At 45.8% G+C, this 20,874-nt stretch overlaps 1 protein-coding gene across 1 annotated transcript in view; it reads left to right on the forward strand.

Annotated features, from left to right (window-relative positions):
• SHISA5 (shisa family member 5) overlaps nt 1-19,931 on the forward strand; it is a 30,434-nt gene extending 10,503 nt beyond the window's left edge. Inside the window, exons 4-6 of the mRNA XM_068158047.1 lie at nt 12,458-12,573; nt 13,609-13,827; nt 16,671-19,931. Of these exons, the coding sequence (XP_068014148.1) occupies nt 12,458-12,573; nt 13,609-13,827; nt 16,671-16,750 (415 nt within the window). The 3' untranslated portion in view covers nt 16,751-19,931. The remainder of the gene's footprint in view (nt 1-12,457; nt 12,574-13,608; nt 13,828-16,670) is intronic.
• Nucleotides 19,932-20,874: the final 943 nt, after the last annotated feature.

Consider the following 20,874-nt stretch of genomic DNA (forward strand, 5'->3'; position numbering starts at 1 on the left):
ACGGGAGGAGGAGAATCATAGAATTAGGGTTAGGAAGTGACCTCAAGGATCATCTAGTTCCAACTGCCTTGCCTTTAAATTGCCTAGTCATTTGGAGCTGCAGTGGTTAAGGTCTTCTGTGAAATGAATAAGTTAGTTTCATTTCAGGAAATCAGCAATTGTGCAGAGGTTGTTCTTTTGATAGCTTTTATTTCAACTGTTTGATACCATGTTTTAATGTGCTATTCCTCTGTTTATTAGCATGATCTCTGGCTCTCAGCTCTACTGGGAGGTAAACATGAAAACTTCTCTCTTTTTTGGCCTTTTTTTTTATGCTATGGAAGGGATCAGTCATCAAAGTCACTTCTGTGACTCCTTTTGTGAATGTCTCATTACTGATGAATCGTTTTAAGACAAGTAGTGGTCAGCCAGATGTGGCCTTAACTGCAGAGGGCTGTTCTTATTTGTGCAGTGTTAGATTTTCCTTGGTGATCCCCATTGTGCTGGGTGAGTAATGCTTCTGAAGAGGAGGAAGGTGAGGCAGCATGCCAGTAGTTCTCAGTAGTATAGGAGAATTAATTAATCTAATTTAATCTTTGCTCCTACCTGACCAAAGTGTTTCTAGCTTTTATATGTGTGACGGTGCGTGAGTAGTGTGGGGAAAGAAAAAGGCTTGTTTCATCTGAGGGGTGGCTTTATATGGTAAGCAAGGCTGGTGGGTGTGACCCAGTCTAAACTTCCTTTGATTGCATTTCAGTGTGTTTGGCAACTCTTATGCGGGGTTGCAGTTTGTCAGAATTGTTTGGTTTTACTTTTCTGTAACCAAGTTATTCTCTAATTAGTCGATTTAAATCTGCCTTTAGAATTACTGTGCTATCAGCAGTAGCAAACTGTTGGCATTGCAGTTGTTTAGGGTGGGGGAAAAGTTTTGATGGTAGTTAGTTATTTTTAACTTTTTTTTTCAGTTAACCATTTTGGAGAAATCCTTCTCATTGCCTTTATATTGATCCCGAGTTTTAACTAGGATGGGAGATCACAGTAAAACTAAGGTTGGAAGAGACCTCGAGGATCATCGAGTCCAACCTATCACCACAGACCTCATGACTAGACCATGGCACCAAGTGCCACGTCCAATCTCCTCTTGAACACCTCCAGGGATGGGGACTCCACCACCTCCCTGGGCAGCACATTCCAATGACAAATGACTCTCTCAGTGAAGAACTTTCTCCTCACCTCGAGTCTAAACCTCCCCTGGTGCAGCTTGAGACTGTGTCCCTTTGTTCTGGTGCTGGTTGCCTGGGAGAAGAGATCAACCCCTTCCTGGCTACAACCACCCTTCAGGTAGTTGTAGGATAACATCCTCCATTGTTGAACTGGCATCCTAACAGTAGGACTACTTTGTTTGCTTTAAATGTCTGTGCCTGTAATCACTCTGCGTTCTTCTTTTTGCCACTAAAGTTGCACTGTATGTTGTTTAATGTCTGTAGAAGCAAATCCTTTGTAGTGTTTGAAGGACAGGTTTTATGCTGAGAGTCCAGTGGACTTGTCTGAAATGGTCTTGTAACCTGCATGAAGCTGTAGTGTTAGTTCTTACACTGTTGATGAAGACTTTTAGTCGATCTGTATGCAGCTCTGACTTTCCCTTTGTTCTGGGTGTGTTTGTAATGTACCTGTTACCTATAGCAATTATTCTCAACTGTCTAGAAAGTGTACAATAGGGATTTCCTGGGTAGCTTCCCTGGAAAACTGTAGGGTTTAGTATGCATTACAAAGGGATTTGTGTAAATAGACACATTTAGTGCAAGTGATCTGTTTATAGACCAAGGAGAGATGCTTGTATACATCTTCTGTAATAACCTGTTGGATCTGGGTGTCGGATGTCTGGGTAAAACCACAGACTCCAGGAAGTTCCCTCCCTCTCACCTTCTCTTGTAGGCTGTTTAAGAACTTGTGCTAAACTTGCTACTTGAAAAACTTGAAGCTTGTGTCTTTGGAAGGAAAAAAAAAGTAGTAGTTAGCTTTACTTCCAGTAGGCCTTTCTGTATGAAATTAAAGTTTATTATTTGGGGCTTAAAGTAACCTACATTGGCTTTCTACTTGGACAAAGAGGAAAAGGACCCATTCAGTACACACTGAGTGAATTTTCTGTGAAGAGACTTGCATTCTTTAACACCTTTGCAGCTGCAAGGCTTGTTGGCTTACCATGGCCTTGTTGCGTTAGTATTGGTTCTCCCACTGGAGCTGCCTTGGCTGATGCTGGGGGGTCACTGGGCTGGGCTCAGCTGCTGATAGTGGGAGTGTACCTCAGGGTTATTCAGTCTGTAGGTAAAGAGGTGCCCCAGGGATTGTTTTGGAGGCCTTCTGCTATGAACTCTTCTTCTTTTGGGGGGTACTCAGAACTATGGAAAATTGTGGTAAGTTGTAGTGCTTTTCAGTGGCAGTTAATCTGTGTCTATGCTAGGGCAGTTGAGGAGGTGACAGTTAGTGATGACTTGAGCTGATACCATGCTGATGGTTTAGCCAAAATTGGCTGAAACTATTTTCTTCATGTTAAGGAACTGCACGTGGGCAGGATCCTAGGAGGGATGCTCAAGTGCTAACTTGAGTTAAGGTTTATTGGATAGCCCAAGGCATACCTCACAGTTCCAGTCCCTGCTCCACTGCACTGAGTAGTTTCTAAAATGACTTAGCAGTGACTTAAACATGCCAGTCTGAAATCATCAGAAGATTTCACAATTCTTGAAACCACACAATTCACTCTTGAGTCTTAAGCTACCTGTTACCCACCTCAGGAATCACTGGAGCCTCATTTCTTGATCATGTGGCTAGCAGGGTGAGGGAGGTGATTCTGCTGTTCTACTCTGCTCTTGTGAGACCTCACCTGGATTACTTTGTCCAGCTGTGGAGCCTTCAGCACAGGAAGAACATGAGCCTGTTGGAGCAAGTCCAGAGGAGCCCACAAAAATGTTCAGAGGGCTGCAGCTCCTCTGCTTTGAGGAAGGACAGACAGAGTTGGGGTTGTTCAGCCTGGAGAAGAGGAGGCTCTGGGAAAAATTTCTTGTGGCCTTTCAGTTGTTAAAGGACACAAAGTTGGGGACTTTGTCCTGTTGTGACAAGTGGTGATGGTCATAAACTAAAAGAAAGAGATTTATACTAGAGAGAAGGAAGACTTTTTTTTTTTCACAATAAGGGTGGTGAGACAATGGCACAGGTTACTGAGCCAGGTGGCAGAAACTCTGTCCCTGGGAAGGTTCTGGGTCATGTTGGACAGGGCTTTGAGCAACATGATCTAGTTGAAGGTGTTCCTGCTCATTGAAGGGGAAAGTTTGACTAGATGACCTTGCACCTTTCCCATCAAAGCATTCTGTGATTGTCTATGATTCCATGTAGAGATCTTATTTTGGGGAGGTGGCCCCTGGGTAAGGTGGCTTGAAGCAGTCAGCAGCCATGAAGCTGAACTCTGTGTTGTCTGTTTTGATTGTCTGCATGTGCTGAAGTTCCTGTGGCCCAAAATCCAGCCATGCTTGAAATAGGCTTGCTAGTCTGTTCAGTGCTAAAGACATGCTACTGTTTTCCTGTGAGTGTTAAACCTGAGGGGAGTTGGCTTGCTTTGTAAGAGTAAATGTCATTTTTTGAGTCTCTGGCAAAGTGGTTCTTATGCTTTTAATATTCATGCCAAAATACTAAACTGAGGAAGTGTGGTGTTTGTAAAGCTGAAAAGAAAATAATTCTTCTGAAAGACTCCTGGGAAGTCATACTGCTTTTTCTTTAAGAAGTTTATCCTTTGTTTTCCTGCTAAGCTTTAGAGGTAGACTGGGGACTTGTTGGGTCATGTCCTACACCCCAGTCAGGAGTCATAGTGTAGACCATTCTAACACATTGCTGGCAACTGTCCTTTTCTGGAGCAGCAGAGAGCAAGATGAGTATACTCCTATTTTTTTGTAGACTTTTAGGAATGGGCTAAATGATCTTCTGAGGTCTGAGCCCAGACCACCCTGTGTTAACAGCCACAACTCACTGTTTGTAAATGTTTGGTTTCAAAGCAGCCCAGCTTTTGAAAAGGCCTCTGCCAACATGTTTCTCGTAGGGTGGAACAAATCCTGGAGGCAGGTTAAAACCTGCAAAACAAATAGGCTGCTGAAACTAATTTTTCACATCTAGGTGGTCTCCTTGTTGTTCATCTGGGATCTCTTGGTTTTTTGCAGGCAAAATTTGCAGTGTGTCCTGTAGTCATGAATGCACAGCTAAGTGAAACTTCCTCTCTGGCAGGGCTTAGAAAATGTCACCAACATCAGTGATGCAAACCATTATAGAGGTTTCATAGTATCAGTCAGGGTTGGAAGGGACCACAAGGATCATCTAGTTCCAACCCCCCTGCCATGGGCAGGGACACCCCACACTAGATCAGGCTGGCCAGAGCCTCATCCAACCTGGGCTTAAACACCTCCAGGGATGGGGCCCCAACCACCTCCCTGGACAACCCATTCCAGGGCTTTACTACTCTCATGGTGAAGAACTTCCTCCTCACATCCAGCCTGAATCTCCCCACCTCCAGCTTCATTCCATTCCCCCTAGTCCTAGCACTACCTGAGATCCTGAGCAGTCCTTCCCCAGCCTTCCTGTAGGCCCCCTTCAGATACTGGAAGGCCACAATGAGGTCACCTGGGAGCCTTCTCTTCTGCAGACTGAACAGCCCCAACTCCTTCAGTCTGTCCTCACAGGAGAGGTGCTCCAGCCCTCTGCTCCTCCTCGTGGCCCTTCTCTGGACACGTTCCAGCACCTCCAAATCCCTCTTGTAATAGGGGCTCCAGAACTGGAGGCAGTACTCCAGGTGGGGTCTCACCAGGGCTGAGTAGAGGGGGAGGATCACCTCCCTTGACCTGCTGGCCACACTTCTCCTGGTGCAGCCCAGGGTCTGATTGGCTTTGCAGGCTGCAAGTGCACACTGAGAGCTCATGTTGAGCTTTTTGTCCACCAGCAGCCCCAAGTCTCTCTCCTCAGGGCTGCTTTCCAGCCAGTCACTGCCCAGCCTGGATTTGTGCCTGGGATTGCCTCGACCCAGATGCAGGACCCTGCATTTTGGTCTTGCTGTGCCTCCTGAGGCTGGCTTGTGCCCACCTCTCCAGCCTGTCAAGGTCCCTCTGGATGGCCTCCCTTCCCTCCAGCGTGTCTGCTGCACCACACAGCTTGGTGTCATCAGCAAACTTGCTGAGGGTGCACTGAATGCCACTGTCCATGTCACCCACAAAGATGTTGAACAAGACAGGTCCCAGGACTGATCCCTGAGGGACTCTGCTTGTCCCTGGCCTCCACTGGGACATGGAGCCAATGTATTGCTGGCATTGAAACTTGGGTATTCTAAAAGGCCTTAAATACACTCAAAGCATTTCACACTGTGCTGGTCAGTGTTTAAGATGGAGGTTAACTTCTGTAAACAGTACTATTTAGATCCTGGGCTTGATTGTCCTGTTTTAATAGGCCCATTGTGCCTCATTTGGTACCAAAATGGGTAAAACTGGCACTAGTCACTTAACTGCCTTTCTGTGGACACACTTTTGAATAATTGGATGATTTTGGAGGTAAAGTGAGTGTCTGAGGTGTGTTCTTTTACATATCCCAAGTTGGTGCTTTGCAAAGGTGAGAGAAGAGGGGTAGGAGTAGGGCAAGGGTAGGGGAAAGGGGCTGGTTGGAAAGGTCAAGGAGGCTTTCTTTATATTTACTTTCCTGTGGATTTCTTTAAGTAGCAGTTTGTGGTTGCTGCAGTAAAACTGCTATTAGGCTTGACTTTGTTTTCTATTAAACTATTGGCACAAGTCAGCTTTTCTGTGAAAAGGGAGAAGCAGGAAATGTCAGTGAATAAACTCAGGCTACTTATAGCAGTGTGTGCTTTATTTAGAGACTATGGTATACATAATGCAGGAGTCTGGAAAGCTGTGCTCAAACTGACGTCAGCAGAGCCTTCTGCTTTGGTGCTGTGGCCACCCTGACTTCTGCACTCTGACGTGTGTTTGCAGAAGTCAGGGGGGTTGGGTTTTGTTTGTTTGGGTTTTTTTTATTTGCTTGGTTAACCATTCAGTGGGAAAAAAAAATCCTTGAAGCCACATTCTCTTATGTCTCTCCTTTTCCTCCTCCTTCAGCTTTGCTATAAAGCTAATAGTTGGTCATGAAGTTATAATTTAATGTGAGATTATTCAGGAAGAAAAGGTATGTTCAGAGTTCCTTTAGAGAGGTTCATCAAGTGAGAGCAATTAAATGAGGCAATAGTTTTGGTCAAAGGAGGATAGGCTTTCTGGAGGGACAACTGCAGGAGAGTCTTTATGTAGCATCTAGAACATTTTATCGTAGTAGTATCATATATCAGTCAGGGTTGGAAGGGACCACAAGGATCATCTAATTCCAACCCCCCTGCCATGGGCAGGGACACCCCACACTAGAACAGGCTGGCCAGAGCCTCAGCCAGCCTGGGCTTAAAAACACCTCCAGGGATGGGGCCTCAACCACCTCCCTGGACAACCCATTCCAGGGCTTTACTACTCTCATGGTGAAGAACTTCCTCCTCACATCCAGCCTGAATCTCCCCACCTCCAGCTTCATTCCATTCCCCCTAGTCCTATCACTACCTGAGATCCTGAGAAGTCCTTCCCCAGCCTTCTTGTAGGCCCCCTTCAGATACTGGAAGGCCACAATTAGGTCACCTGGGAGCCTTCTCTTCTCCAGACTGAACAGCCCCAACTCCTTCAGTCTGTCCTCATAGGAGAGGTGCTCCAGCCCTCTGCTCCTCCTCGTGGCCCTTCTCTGGACACCTTCCAGCATGTCCATATCTCTCTTGTAATAGGGGCTCCAGAACTGGAGGCAGTACTCCAGGTGGGGTCTCACCAGAGCTGAGTAGAGGGGGAGGATCACCTCCCTTGACCTGCTGGCCACACTTCTCCTGGTGCAGCCCAGGATCTGCTTGCCTTTCTGGGCTGCAAGTGCACACTGAGAGCTCCTGTTGAGCTTCTCTTCCACCAGCACCCCCAAGTCTCTATCCTCTGGGCTGCTTTCCAGCCAGTTACTGCCCAGCCTGTATTTGTGCCTGGGATTGCCTTGACCCAGCTGCAGGACCCTGCATTTGGTCTTGCTGAGCCTCCTGAGGTTGGCTTGTGCCCACCTCTCCAGCCTGTCAAGGTCCCTCTGGATGGCCTCCCTTCCCTCCAGCCTGTCTGCTGCACCACACAGCTTGGTGTCATCAGCAAACTTGCTGAGGGTGCACTCAATGCCACTGTCCATGTCACCCACAAAGATGTTGAACAAGCCTGGTCCCAGGACTGATCCCTGAGGGACTCTGCTTGTCCCTGGCCTCCACTGGGACATGGAGCCATTGACAGCCACTCCTTGGGTGCGGCCATCAAGCCAGTTCCTTATCCATCTAGTGGTCCACCCATCAAACCCATTTCTTGAGGCTTAGACAGTTCACTGAATAAAGTGTGCTGAGCACCATTCTGGCCTGGCTTAACATCTTGTACTGTTGGCCTTCCTGCACTTTTTTCCAGTAGTTTTAGTTGTGGGATTTTTTTGTCAGTTTTACTAGTGGGATGTTGCTGAATGTTCAGGAAGAAGTGCTCAGGGTAGTATTTTTTGGGCAGTAAAAGAAAGTAGTGTCTGACCATTCAGATCTTGCAAAAGAGTATTGCTAGGTTTGCTTATTGGCAAACTGTTAGAAAACAACAATATTTTAACAGCCCTCTTCAAAACAGTGTTGATGCTGATAGCACACACTGCTTCATTGTCCCTAAGTGTCAGGCTACCTCCTGTTGTTGCAAGACATTAGTCTGCATGAGCTCTCAAGCACTGGCAGGAAAATGGTGCTCCTGATGTCAAGCAGGGGATAAAAATGCCTACAATAATCCATTTGTGTATTCTTCCTGGCAGACTCTGGGAAGAGCTACCTGCTGTTTAATGTTTCACTCCCTGGGCTGTTTCTGAGGGCTCATGGTTGTGGTCTGTAGTAATGGCAGTGTTTGAGCAGGTAGAACTGAATCACAGCATTTGCACAGACAAAGAACTGTGCTGTGAGGGCTGTACACCTGACAGACCTGTACTTTAAATATAGCTCTGCATTTAGCTCTTCAAAAGGTGTATGCCAAGAGTCACCATGCTGTGGTCAGGGCATTTGAGCACAGACATAATTAGTATGCACAGAGTGTCTCTAACAGCTGAGTGGAAATAGGGATATAGTGGTTTGTTGTTGTTTGGGTTTTTTCCCCCCTGAGTTTTGCTTTTGTCACTTTCCTAACAAGAGAGTAAATATACAATGAGCTACCTGCTGCAGTGAGCAGAAAACTTGCTATTATAAATAAGCAAAAGGAGCCCAAGGTTCTAGCTGCCCAAAGTTTATCTGGTGGTGGTGGCAAGCCTGGCTGCAGATGCACTCTTATACAGATGCACTCTCTTATCTGTCACAACCAAATTCACTTCTGATAAGGGCTTCCTGCCACTTCCCTGCTGTGGTGCTGAGAGAGGTGGCAGATGAGCTGGCCAAGCCACTCTCCGTCATTTATCAACAGTCCTGGCTCACTGGAGAGGTCCCAGGTGACTGGAAGCTGGCCATTGTGGTGCCCATCCACAAGAAGGGCTGGAAGGAGGAACTGGGAAATTACAGACCTGTCAGCCTGACCTCAGTGCCAGGCAAGGTTGTTATGGAACAGGTCATCTTGAGTGCAATCACACAGCACCTACAGGATGGCCAAGGGATCAGGCCCAGCCAGCAGGAACTTAGGAGGAGCAGGTCCTGCCTGACCAACCTGATCTCCTTTTATGAGCAGGTTACCTGCCTAGTGAATGTGGGGCAGGCTGTGGATGTAGTCTACCTGGACTTCAGCCTTTGATGCTGTCTGCCACAACAAACTCCTGGCAAAGCTGGCTTGGACAGATTCACTCTGAAATGGGTCAAGAATTGGCTGGAGGGCTGGGCCCAGAGAGTGGCTGGCAGCCAGGCACTAGTGGTGTCCCCCAGGGATCAGTGCTGGGCCTGCTCCTGTTCAATATCCTTATTGATGACTGGATGAGGGCATTGAGTCCATCAGTAGCTTTGCAAATGACACCAAGTTAGGAGCAGATGTTGATCTGTTGGAGGGTAGGAGGACCCTGCAGAGCAACTTTGACAGGCTGGATATGTGGGCAGAGGCCAGTGGGATGAGATTTAACCAGGCTAAGTGCAGGGTTCTACACTTTGGCCACAACGACCCCAGACAGCACTACAGGCTGGGGACAGAGTGGCTGGAGAGCAGCCAGGCAGAAAGGGACCTGGGGGTGCTGGTAGATAGTAGGCTGAAAATGAACCAGCAGTGTGCCCAGGAGAGCCAATGGCATCCTGGCCTGTATGAGGAGTAGTGTGGCCAGTAGGACAAGGGAGGTTATTCTTCCCCTGTACTCAGCACTGGTCAGGCCACACCTTGAGTACTGTGTCCAGTTCCAGGCCTCTCAATTCAAGAGAGATGTTGAAGTACTGCAACATCCAGAAAAAGGCAATGAAACTGGTGAGGGGGCTGGAACACAAGCCCTGTGAGGAGAGGCTGAGGGAGCTGGGGTGGTTTAGCCTGGAGAAGAGGAGGCTCAGGGGAGACCTTATTGCTCTCTACAACTACTTGAAGGGAGGTTGTAGCCAGGTGGGGGTCAGTCTGTTCTCCCAGGCAACCAGCAACAGAACAAGAGCACAGAGTCTCAAGCTGAACCAGGGGAGGTTCAGGCTGGATATTAGGAAGAAGTTCTTCACAGAGGGAGTGATTTGCCATTGGAATGTGCTGCCCAGGGAGGTGGTGGAGTCACCATCCCTGGAGATCTTCAAGAAAAGAGTGGATGAGGCACTTAGTGCCATGGTCTGCTTGATTGGATAGGGTGAGTGATAGGTTGGACTGGATGATCTTGGAGGTCTCTTCCAACCTGGTTGATTCTATGATTTATGATGAGTAGGCATTTCTTCACTTTTTCTCCACTTCTTAGGTTGGTTTGACTTTTGCCCAGCCTTGCTAAAGTTCAAAGAGGCTCATTGCAGAAGTGAAGAGTTCTAGTTTCCTTGTCAGGCCTAATCCCTTCCCTTGACACAATTTCTTTCCTTGGCATAGTTTAGTAGCAATTTTCCCTCCCCTCCTTTTTTACTGGGCGGGGGGGGGGGGGGGGGGGGGGGGGGGGGGGGGAAGCCCAAAGGAAGAACTTAGACTTTTCCTTTGTTGTCTGTGATAATGTTGCTTGGTAATGATTGTGTATAAGGGAAATGTCAGCTTCCTTAGTAGGAGCTTTGTCAGCATTGATAGACAAGTAGGAACAAGAGCAAGGAAAATGCCCTTGGCACTCCACAAGTAGCAGTAATTGGAGGTAACATTTGGGATCAAGCATGTTTCATGTCCATAGTTGGTCACAGGCATTTATGCTGTTTCTTGCAAACACTGCAATCAAGATGGTTGTCTAACGCATGAATCTCCTTCTCTTCCTTTCCCAAGTGCACACTTCTCTTTTTCAAGTGTATTTATGAATTTGTGTGTAGTGAGAAGCCTGCATGAATAATCTGAATTCTACAAGGCACTCTCACATCTCATCCATTTCCACATACACAGGGGTTCAGCTTGTGTTTCCATATTGACATGATAGATGTTTGTTGTTGCCCTCATGAGCAGGAGGCAGCCAGTGTTTCAGGATGTGGTATCATTGTGCACGTTTATCTTTTTTCCACCACTGCCCCCTTCCCTTCAAATTCTGTTTGTGGCTTCCTTTTTTTATACCAGGCTTGCAAGAAATGGGATTTTTGGATGGCAATGAGTTGTCTTGTGGGCTGTGCTGAAATCAAATTAACAGCAGTGAGGACGGGGGTAGTGCTGGAAAGCAGCATGATTAGGAGTGTGCTTCCTTGTGCAGTCTGCACAAACACCCTGCAGAAGGTGCAAAGAGCAGTGACAAAGCATGCATACCTCCTTACATTCTGCAATCATCTGGTTGCTTTCTTGACCATATTTCTCAGATGCCTTCTGTAACATCAGGAGGCTTCAGCAGTTCCTGCGTCCTGTTTCACATGCAGAGGCTTAGGTGCAGTCGTGATGGGCAATTCATGGTGTTAGGTATGATAATCAAGGAGTAAATCCATGGTGTCATGTTAAGTGCACATGTTAGATACAGTAAGATAAAATGGTTGCTTGCATTCTTGAAAGATTTGACCCAAGTTTTTTCTTCTACTTGTTGCAGAAACAGAAGGGGGTAGGGGAAATGAGGGTAGCTCTCTTAGAAGGAGGGGGTGGGGGGAAGGCATTTTAAATCGATGTTCTGTGCTTAAGTTCAGTGTTCAGCTTAGTGAGGGTTAAGTTGTAGCCAGGTGGGGGCTGGTCTCTTCTCCCAGGCAACCAGCACCAGAACAAGAGGACACAGTCTGTGCCAGGGGAGGTTTAGGCTGGAGGTTAGGAAGAAATTCTACACAGAGTGATTGCCCATTGGAATGGGCTGCCCGGGGAGGTGGTGGAGTCACCATCCCTGGAGGTGTTTAGGAGGAGACTGGATAGGGTGCTTGGTTGCATGGTTTAGTTGATTAGGTGGTGTTGGGTAATAGGTTGGACTTGATGATCTCCAAGGTCTCTTCCAACCTGGTTTATTTCATTCTATTCTAAATGACTGAGGTGAAGACTTCTGAATTTAGGCTGGGGGGCAGGGTGTTTTGCAGTGACTTAATCTTTCAGTGTTACTGACACTCAGTTTTTCACATTCAGTGGCTGTTTGGTAGCCAAGTGAGAACTGCTGGAGGTTTTGGAGATGTGTCATTGTTTAAAGCTGTTAACAGGAGCTGAGCAGGAAAAAAAAAAAACAACCTTGGAAAGTTCTGTAGTCAAAATCTCTATGAGGAAGCAAAACCAGGATGGATATAAACCCAGCTCTCTTCTGGCTGTTTTAGAGCTTGTTGCTTGTTAAAACTGACTTCCTGCAATTGTTCCCCAAACTGATGTATGGTGCATTTTATAACAAATAAAAATGCCTCCGATTTGGCTTCTAGGGCAGGTGGGCTTCATTGATTTCAGACTGTAGGAAACCAATCATGTGAAGTGAGACCTAAAAGGGAATTGTCATTGGGCACTGGATGCTTTATAGAGCACCTTTTTCTTCCACGTGAGGGCAAGCTGGGAAGGGACTGTTTACAAAGGCCTGTAGCACTAGGACAAGGGGCAGTGGTTTTCAACTAGGGAAAGGTAGATTTGGATTGGACATTAGAACAAAGCTCTTTACTTTGAGGGTGGTGGAAGGCTTGAAACAGGCTGCCCAAGGAGGTGGTGGAGGCTCCACCCCTGGAGACATTCCTGGTCAAGCTTGATGGGTCTCTGAGCAACCTGACTGGGGGGATGTCCCTGCAGGGGGGTTGGACTAGATGAGCTCTAGAGATCTCTTCCAACCCAGTGCATTCTATGATTGTAGGATGAATTTGTGTGAAAGTCTCTTACTACCTCTGGTGGTGTCTCTTTATCAGTTTTGGAACTCTGATTGCCATTGGAGTGACTGTTTGTGCCGTGATTATCATCACTATTATCCTGTGCCTCACCTGCTCCTGCTGCTGCTTGTATAAAGCATGTCGAAGACCACGGCGTAAGTACCTGGCCAGCTATTCTGTTTCCCATCTCTCAACAAGACTTCCCCCCTCCCAGAAGATGGTGTTCCTATGCAAGGGGAAAATAACCTTACCTTGTCTCTCTGCTGCAGAAGTTGCAGTACTTAAAAGTAAGAAGATGAAGCATTTAAGCTGCTTCAGAATGTGAAGTCGCGGAGAGATGTTTTTCTAAGCACTTAGGTTTCTTTCTCTGTTCCCTCAATATGTGGATTTGGGTTGAGGGGGTTAGGGGCTATTTGTCTAGCTTAGGGGTAAGCAAGACCCCTAGGGATAAGCAGGAGCTAGGATGACATTTTAAATACTCCTTAATGTGAATACACCAAAGGCCCAGGATTGCAACAGTGCAATCTTGAGCAAAGGCTATAATTGTAGCATAAAGGGAAGGAGGTGCAAAAATGAAACTGTTGCCATAAAGTGTTAGTACTTCCTCATTCCAAGAACTTATGTTCCAACATCTGCTCCTAGGAAAATCACTGTCTTGGTGTGTATTTGCATCTCTGACTGCTGTTCAGAGGGAGTACCAGTTCATGGGTGTACCAGTGTCTGGATTCCATACAAAAGGAAAACCATGTGGGCCATGGCGGTAGGAAGCTCTGTACCTAATAAAGGAGATCTCTATCACCTTCATCTATAAAAGTGAATGACATTTTAAAAGGAGCATTTTTATTAGTCTCATAACAAATGATAATGTGGTTGCAGGGTTGAGTTCCTTGTTTCTGAAGAGGCCAAGGGAAAAAACCCAGAATCCTGTGCTCTTTGTGGTTGAGAAACAAGGAGATAAGTTGGCTGCTGTCCCAGTGTGTGGAGGTTCTCATTACCACTGAGATCAATGGAAGGGTATTTAGAGGCCTACATTTTGAAGGCTTTCGTGGAACTCAAAGTGAAGTGACCCAGAGTTTGGAGAGAGAAACTGATCTTAAGAGGGAATGCTTTTTTCACATCACTGTTTCTGGCTCTCCCAGGGGATCTCTAGAGCCACCAGCACTAACCATATTCCTTTTGCTTGCTTGCAGCTGTTGTGACTGCCACAACTGCCACTACAGTGGTTCATGCTCCCTATCCCCAACAGCAGGGGGTGGCACCCACCTATCCAGTAGCTCCATATCAAGGTTATCAGCCTGTGTCTATCCAGCCACAACCCGGGATGCCAGCAGCGCCATACCCCACACAGTACCCTCCCCCTTACCCCATGCAGCCAGCGGGACCTCCAGCTTATCATGAAACCATGGCAGGTAAGGCAAGCCCAAGTGTTTCTTCATCTCCTGAATAGCTAGAGGCAGTTGCTTTGGGGGCAATGTTGTATTCTTTTCTCTGACATTTACCAAGTTAGGGTGGATGCTGTAATTCACCCATGCTGAAGTTTCTCCATCACCATTTCTATGTTAAGCATTGCCAGAGGAGAGGTAGCTGGAGCTGTGTAGCAAAGTTTGGTGATAAGTGGGACTGTCAGTGGATCCAGTAGAATGTTTCACTAATTCAGTTGGAATTTCATGTTAAAATGAGAGTCAAATTAACATCTGGTATAGTGATTAGTTGGGTGTTCCTGCATGCTCTAAGTTAGTATTCACTACACTTTTCAGTCTGTACACTGGTGACATTTTCTAGTAGCTTGTCTGGAATGTTTCTGGAGTCTCTGATCAACTTCATATAAGTTTGCTTAATAACTAGCAGTTAAAAGTAGCAGAATCTTTTTTTCTTTCTGCCACAACATTGTTTTCATGTAGTTTTGTTGTTACTAACATCCACTTCTGCTGGTGATAGCCATTCTCTGAACAGTTGCTCCCTGGCTGTTCAGAGAGGCCAAAACTAGGCTGTTGTCTTGTCCTAGGACCTTCAAGCCCTCTTACAAACCACTCTGTTCATCCTGTTAACTAACAAGCAAAGCTTAGTCCTGAATAGAATCATAGAATCAATAAGGTTGGAAAAGACCTCAGAGATCATCAAGTCCAACCTGTCACCCAACACCTCATGACTCCTAAACCATGGCACCAAGTGCCATGTCCAGTCCTCTCTTCAGCACCTCCAGGGATGGTGACTCCACCACCTGCCTGGGCAGCCCATTCCAATGCCTAAGAACTTTCTCCTCACCTCCAGCCTAAACTTCCCCTGGTGCAGCTTGAGACTGTGTCCTCTTGTTCTGGTGTTGGTTGCTTGGGAGAAGAGCCCAACCCCTTCCTGGCTGTAGCCACCCTTCAGGTAGCTGTAGACAGCAATAAGGTTTCCCCTAAGCCTCCTCTTCTCCAGGCTAAGCAACTCCAGCTCCCTCAGCCTCTCTTCACAGGGCTGTGCTCAAGGCCTCTCCCCAGCCTTGTTGCCCTTCTCTGGACATGTTCAAGTGTCTCAATGTCCTTAAATTGAGAGGCCCAAAACTGGACACAGTACTCAAGGTGTGGCCTAAGTAGTGCTGAGTACAGGGGCACAATGACTTCCCTGCTCCTGCTGGCCACACTATTCCTGATACAGGCCAGAATGTCATTGGCTTTCCTGGCCACCTAGGCATGCTGCTGACTCATGTTCAGCCTACTATCTACCAGTACCCCCAGGTCCCTTTCTGTTTGGCCGCTCTCCAGCCCCTCTGTCCCCAGCCTGTAGCACTGCATGGGGCTGTTGTGTCAGGTGCTGCACTTTGGTCACTTGGACTTGTTAAATGACATCATGTTGGACTCTGCCCATCTGTCCAGCTGGTCAAGGTCCCTCTGCAGAGCCCTCCTGCCCTCTCACAGATCAACACTTGCTCCTGACTTGGTGTCATCTGCAAATTTACTGATGAGTGACTCAATCCCCTCATCCAGATCATCAATAAAGATCTTGAATAGTAGACAGTGCCCTTAGCAAATAGCTCTTTTGTGACAACTTGGATATCGAGTGGCTGCTCACAGTCTCAGGCGTTTGTAAGCCAGTCAGAAGTTGCACATGACCCATTGGTGCAAGCCAGCCTGCATGTAAAGACACAGACTTGGCTGGCCTCTTGACTTTATGTTACTGTTGTAAACTCTGAAGAATTGTATGGGATTAGCCCAGAGTGACTTTGACTTTGTTATTTGATGGACCCAATAAACTGGTCCTTTGGCTTCTCAAACTGTTGTCAGTTTATTAGTTCTTCAAATAGTTTTATTCCTTCTTGGGAAATCATAGAACACTTACCATGTTGCCAGCTGAGAATGCCTCAACCTGAGAGCCCTTTACTTTATTGCTCTTGTCTATTGATCAAAGGGCAGCCTCTTACTTAGGTCACAGGCAAGGGAGCAAATGCCTGCTGAGTCACACAGGAGCTAAAGCCACTCACTTTAACAGGTCAGCCAGAGATAACCACACACACCCTCCAGGCATCTGGTCAGGTGCTGCATTATTTGAACTAACCTGTGCTATTTGACACTCCTAAAAATGAAGATGCCATTTGAGAGCAGCTTGTCTCAGGCTACAAGAAAATAAAGCTGTCTTCTGAGTCATGCACCTCTAGTCTGCAAGTCAAACTCATTGTGCTCAGGAGTGGGGAGATACTTATTTTTTTTCCCCCCTTTAAGTTTTTTATGAACTCTGTGACATTTACCAAGAAAACCTTTCTCCTGGAGGAATCCTCTTTCTTTTGTCTGGTGCTTTATGTTCATTTTTCTGCATACTATCAGATATATCTGAGGTCTGTGGTGACAGGTTGGACTCGATGATCCTCGAGGGCTCTTCCAACCTTAGTTCTACTCTGATACCCTGTTGCTTGTGCATCTCTGACTTCCCCTGACTGCTTTTTTGCATCCAAGCTGTTCTTGTTTGGTTGTATTATTTTAGACTATGTCATTCCCTGAGTGCTAACCATGTGCCTGTGGCTGCCATAGTAGCCATGTACACTTAAGCATCAAAAAACCCGCACTCCAACCACAAGAACAAAGGTTTTTGTGATCTTACTTTGGAAATGCAGATGCTTTCTGGGTTAGCACAGACTGTTCTCAGGTCCAGCAAAGGTGCATACTAAGTTGAACCTCTTAACTCTGTGCTCAAAATGGAAGTTGCCATTCTAGCTACAGACTTCATTCAGACTGTAGATTTTACCAACCTGTGTTTTCTTGTTTTGTTTTTGCAGCTGGTGCTGGAGCACCTTACCCAGTCAGCCAGCCCCCTTACAACCCTGCTTACATGGATCCTCAGAAGCCCACCTATTGAAAAGATCCACTGTGCTTCTCCATGTTTTAAGTATAATTTGTGCTGTTTACACAATGCAACTCTAGTAGACTTCTCTGGAAGACAGCAATCTTTTGTCTAAGTTGAAGTTAATCCATTCTCTTTTCTTCTGTAATGTTCTGAGTATGAGGAAGGAGTCTTTCTTTTTCTTGCAGAAGTTGCTGAATTTATACCTCAAGCAAATACAAAGAGAGATCTTTTTTTTTGCTCTGTATACAATGAGGAAAGCATGCAGAAAGAGTACTCCGGGGGGGGAAAAAAACCCCCAACCAGAACCACAAGAACATTTGCTGTGCAATAATTGTGAAAGGAATGCTCTAATCTGAGCATTCTGAAACACCCAAAGCTGCAGCAATCTTTTGCACAGTATTAAAACATGAACACCTTAGTCTCTGTCAAAATCTACCTGATCTGTGTTGTGTGTGTTCTGCCTGCTGCTGTGGTTAGGTGAGAGACTGTGTGATACATTTCATTGACCATTCCAAAGGGAAACTTCCTTTTTTTGAAACACATTTGCCTTCAGTAAGGGGCAGAGCAAACCATATTTAGCTGTCTTTGGAGTAGTTGCATTTTTCTGTGCTGAGTAGCATGAGTTGATAACTTCCTTGTGCTCTTCCCTGGGGTTTTAGGGTTTGGATTTGGTTATTTTATAATTCTGGTGATTTGTTTGGTTTGGTTTAGTACTCATTTTGGTTTTTTATTAAACTTGTGCCTTCATTGAGCATCTCCTCAGGCCATTTTAATTTATAACTAGAAATTGAACAGCAAACCAAACTCTCTGCCACTTAGCAGAACAAATAGATCAAAAGGTGGAAACCTGAGAGTTCTCCATAAAATGGTTGGACAAGGTATTTGTGGACCAAGTAGTTCTGGACAAGTTTACTGAAGTCATGTGTTGTTAGTGAGTTGGGAAATAAACCCAGCACCTTAATCTTAATGTTAAACAGAAGTACCTGCCAGTCCTGCCTCATCACAGGGAAGGAATTTGGTTTGCAGGAGAGATGGGATGTCAGAAATAGATGGTGGTGTTTAAATGTTTGGGGTTGTTTGCTGCCTGTCTCTGGAGGAAACTGTAGGTGGCAGGAACCTAGGAGTGAGATTTGCACAAACTCAATCTGCTTTTGAATAATAGTATGCAGGGGGGATAAGAAATCAACCCCACCAGGCAGTAGAGATGAAACCTTGTTTTAGTCTTCAGTGTTTCCATAAAGCTGAGCAGAGAAGAAGGCAGGGAAAGGCAGGATTTGGACACATGGAGGCAATGTGTTCTTAGGAAGGTGATGCTTGCAGTCATGAAACACCTTGAGACCATCCTCATGACTACCAGTGTTAGCAAAGCTTTGGGCTCTCTACACCTTCTAATTTTATTTTAGTTCCCTCTCCAATGCTGTCTTTTCTACCATTGAAATACAGCTCTGCTGAGGAGCACCAAATTGTGCAGCCTGTTGTAGCTATCACCAAGGCATCGCTCACCAAGCAATTCTGACATATCCTATACATTGACTTGACTTCTTTCAGAGAGGCCATGAAGCCATTTGTGCTCCAGTTCCCCCTTTGGGGTGTAGTGACTGTTTGAAAACAGTGGTGGTGGCATTGTTTTACTTCATAGTGATGGATTGGAACTGCTGCTGTCAAAGGCAGCCTTATTTCTCTTCCTGAGTTTTGAGTTTATTTCTGGGTTATTCCAATTGCTTTTACAAGAGAGTCTTCAGGACATTTCAGAAGAAAGTTGTAGGAAGTTTTCATCATTCAGATTCATGCCAACCTCTGCCCCCTCTGTAAGAGTGTCAAAGTTAGTAGCAGGAAATGGTGCCAGGAGACACTCTCAGAGCATGCACACCCTGTATCTGTATGTCACTCCTCCTTCCTGCCTTGTCATCTGAGAAACTGGGCAATGCTTCATGACACTGCTAGCAGTTATGTGAGAGCAACCAAAAATAGTCATCCTGTATGGAGGATGAGGTGTTCTTCTAGAAGTGTGGAGTTTTTGTGTGTGTGGGAGGGCACTGAGTAATGGCAGAAATAATGCCCTTGCTGTAGATCCTACCCCTATACATTTATTGACAGAAAAGGAGAGCAGAGACTATTCCAGCCCATTTGTTGGGCAGCTGCCTGGGTGGAGCCTGGCCAGTGCTCCACCTCTGAGGACAGGTACCATGTTCTAGTGTTCATGAGGTTGTTACTCTGCACCACTCTTCCTTTCCTCCATCTGACATGACAACATGTGCAGTTCATGGCAGCGCTGGCAGGGTTGTGTTTGGCTCTATGAAAGGAGAATCTGCGCTTTCCTGAGATGTTGTTGGCTCAGTCATCTGCCCTCATCCTAAGAAAAAGGTAGTAGGAAAGTGAAGTGGCAACAATAACAGAGGTGCCTAAATCTCTGAAGTTTTGGTGTAGATGTTTTACAGACCAAATAAATTGCCCTGAACACCCCTGTGTGTGGAGTGGTGAGAGATGAGGGATAGGGTTAAGGAGCCTGGAAATTTTACACCTTTCAGTGAGCAAGTGGTTATGAAAACTATATAAAGTGAAGAGGTGGATCATGAATCTAGAACTACTTGAGCAGTAGTTTAGCTACTTCAGTTATAAAGCTCATTGAAAGAAAATGGTCCACTTCCCTCCCTTCTGATTAACTGCTCCAATTATGATCTTTCCATATTGTTAGTGTACCAATCATCATTAACAATAAGGTGCAGGACCAAATTTTGCTGTAGTTGTTGCCCTGCAACCCATTGGCACTTGGTGGTTTTGTGTGTTTTTTTTAGAGTTCATTCTAGAAAAGCTATGTAGTGTTACAAAAGATGGAGAAGCTGATCCATAAGCTTTTTAGTTGAAGCGTTGCTGCTGTGTCAGCCCAAGTAATCACTTTGCCTTCACACCAAACCAGTTACCCCCAGTGCGGTGGGGGTGGAATTCAAACTTCAGTGTTGAAAGAGCATGTTCAGTTTTCTTGTTTTGTTTAATTCTGTAAGTGCCTTTGTTTTCAGAGGTGTCTTGTGACCTTAAAGACAGTAGAATATTCTGTTGTACTGATTTTACTAGATAACCATTGATTTTTATGTACTGTAACCTAGTTTTGTATGTTGTTTGTAGTTTAAACCTACGTATCCAAAAGAGATGGCATAAACTCTATGCACCTTTGTAATAAATGCTGTTTGAAGTACATTCTATCAATTTGTTTCCCTTTAGCCTTTAATCTGAGTGTTATTTGAGGGAGTACCTGCAAACCCACCTTTTACTTCAACGTGTTTGACAGCCAGTGCGCCAAAGGATACTTAAGTCACCTTGTATCATGAATATCCCTCTTGGTAGCGGAGGCTGAAGCCTCATCAAACTTGCAGGTCACAGCATAAAGCAAGGGCAATATAAGCTCTTGCATGATATGCTGACAGGATGCTTCAAAGCTAATCTAAAAGGATTGCTTCTGAGGCCTTGTCAAGCCTAAGGAGTAGAAGATGCATGAAGTGTGAATACATTAGCTAACAAATCCCAAGACACTTCAAAAGTCTAGTGCAGACAAGGTGGTAGACTTCAAAGAAGTCTGCAGTTTGATTAGAGTTTAACATTTTCCCAACGTGTATTTTGACTTTGTATTAAACAGCATGCCTTGTTTATCAGCTTGACCACTTCACAGGATCACAGGATGTTGGGGGTTGGAAGGGACTTCAGGAGATTGCCAAGACCAATCCCCCTGCCAGAGCAAGACCATAGAATCCAGCACAGGAATGCATCCAGATGGGTCTTGAAAGTCTCCAGAGAAGGAAACTCCACAACCTCTCTGGGCAGCCTGTTCCAGTGCTCTCTGACCCTCACAGTGAAGAAGTTCCTCTTTATGTTGAGGTGGAACCTCCTGTGCTGTAGTTTATGTCCGTTGCCCCTTGTCCTATCACAGGGTGCAACTGAGCAGAGCCTGTCCCCTCCCTCTTGAACACCCAGCTCTCAGATATTTAAACATTTGCTAGATCCCTTCTCAGTCTTCTCCAGACTAAACAGCCCCAGGTCTCTCAGCCTCTCCTCAGGAGTTCAGGATGTAAGTGGTGCTTTCTGCTCCCTGTGAAAACATTCATGTTGATGGTTTTGTTTACTTTCCATGGCTTTCAGGAAAA

Source organism: Melanerpes formicivorus, unplaced genomic scaffold (genome assembly GCF_026170545.1).
Source record: "Melanerpes formicivorus ecotype bairdi unplaced genomic scaffold, bMelFor1.0.p_v2 SCAF_38, whole genome shotgun sequence".
NCBI lineage: Eukaryota > Metazoa > Chordata > Aves > Piciformes > Picidae > Melanerpes > Melanerpes formicivorus.